Here is a 1,542-nt window from a genome sequence, read left to right as displayed (position 1 = left end):
GCAACGCAACGACAACGGGTAAAACGCGTTGGGATTTTTGCAATACAACTGGCCGGTACTGTAAATAATTTTAAATTTTACTTTCAATTTTTATCTTTAAGGAAATGCAAAGCATTAAAGAGCAAAAATGTCGCTGTAGAAACCCTCATAAAGGATTAGGTTGCATGCATAAGTTCCCTGATGAATTTGTTTACAAGATGAGATGGCAAATGAAACGCTTTCGACTAACAAAACTGCTAAAGTTATGTTCCTGTTAGGAGAAATATCAACATCGGGAGTCAAAGCAGGGACATCCACACAATGTACGAAACAGAAAAACAAGGATAGAAAACGGAAAAGAGTGGATATGGGATATTTCATAGATGGCATAAGGGTATGCAGAGACGCATTTTTGTTTATTCATATGTAATTTGTGTTTCTTGAACATAAGCAGTGCTTGAAATTGAACCATTGTGTTGTTCATTTTATTAAAAATATGTTACAATATCTATATATATAATATTTCATTTAGGACCAGTGATAAGTTTTTTACAAAACTTGTCAAGCACTACATCGAAAATGGCGTAGAGATGATTGAGGAATTTGGCTGTCATGGACAAAATAACATCAGGCGGTTTTCAAGAGAGGATACTGAGAGGGCTATGACTTTCCTTGTCAAGTACGCAGAAGACAAATCGCTCTGCATTCCCGGCAGGATTCCTGGAATCAAAAGCGCAGACCCTGTTTACTTTCTGACGGCAAGGAAGTGTGGTATCTTTGGCGTACATTGTGAAGGCCTTTCACAGCAAGTTAATTTTTTGGTTGACGAAGGAATGGACCATGGAAAGGGCCCTAATTCCGTAATATCATATTTACATTTTTTTTTCCCCCAAATTTGGCGTGGATTTTTTTTAACCAATTGGAAGAAAATTTAGATAGAATCTAAATGACAGACCTCATTCTTCTTTTTATAAGTTTTATAAGTAACTTATAAAAAGAAGAATGAGGTCCGTCATTTTGACATCTGTCATTGTGGCCACTTAACGTAGGCATTAAAATGTTTGCCCATCATATCAATATAGATCAATATTCATAGATTCTATCTAAATTTTCTGTATGAATTTATACTAACATTTTCTTAAAATTGTTATATAGTATATTTCACTTGTTTTAACTATTTGTCATCAAAGAAAATTAACCCGTTAATAAAATGGGCAATTCCAAACGGACAATTTCTTTTGACAAGCTAATTCTTATCAGTTCTATTGTTCTCGTTAGAATTATATACTAACTTTTTTTAAATTGTCAATAAAATGGTTATATAGTATATTTCACTTGATTTAATTAACATGTAGCAATTGTCTTTAAAAAAAATCAAAAGTTTCTTGTATTTGTCGTCAAAGGAAATTTACCCGTTAAAAAAATGGGCAATTCCAAATGAACAATTTCTTCGGACAAGCTAATTCTTATCAGTTCTATTCTTGTTAGAGAAACAAATCATTGTATTATAATTAGGTATCCCAATGAAACCCGTTTTGCGTTACCACAGTCCGGAAATATTCA

At 33.1% G+C, this 1,542-nt stretch overlaps 1 protein-coding gene across 1 annotated transcript; it reads left to right on the top strand.

The window, feature by feature from the left end:
* Positions 1-145: 145 nt before the first annotated feature.
* On the top strand, positions 146-839 carry LOC117109344 (the record flags this gene model as incomplete). Its single annotated transcript, XM_033251678.1, has 2 exons — positions 146-405; positions 512-839. Coding segments are annotated over exons 1-2 (531 nt in total), but the record flags the coding sequence as incomplete, so codon positions are not given.
* Between the last annotated feature and the right edge of the window lie 703 nt (positions 840-1,542).

Source organism: Anneissia japonica, unplaced genomic scaffold (assembly GCF_011630105.1).
Source record: "Anneissia japonica isolate Jap-2015-1 unplaced genomic scaffold, ASM1163010v1 scaffold147960_len1553_cov112_single, whole genome shotgun sequence".
NCBI lineage: Eukaryota > Metazoa > Echinodermata > Crinoidea > Comatulida > Comatulidae > Anneissia > Anneissia japonica.
The sequence above is the reverse complement of the archived record's forward strand: the minus strand, read 5'-3'. Positions and strand labels throughout refer to the sequence as shown.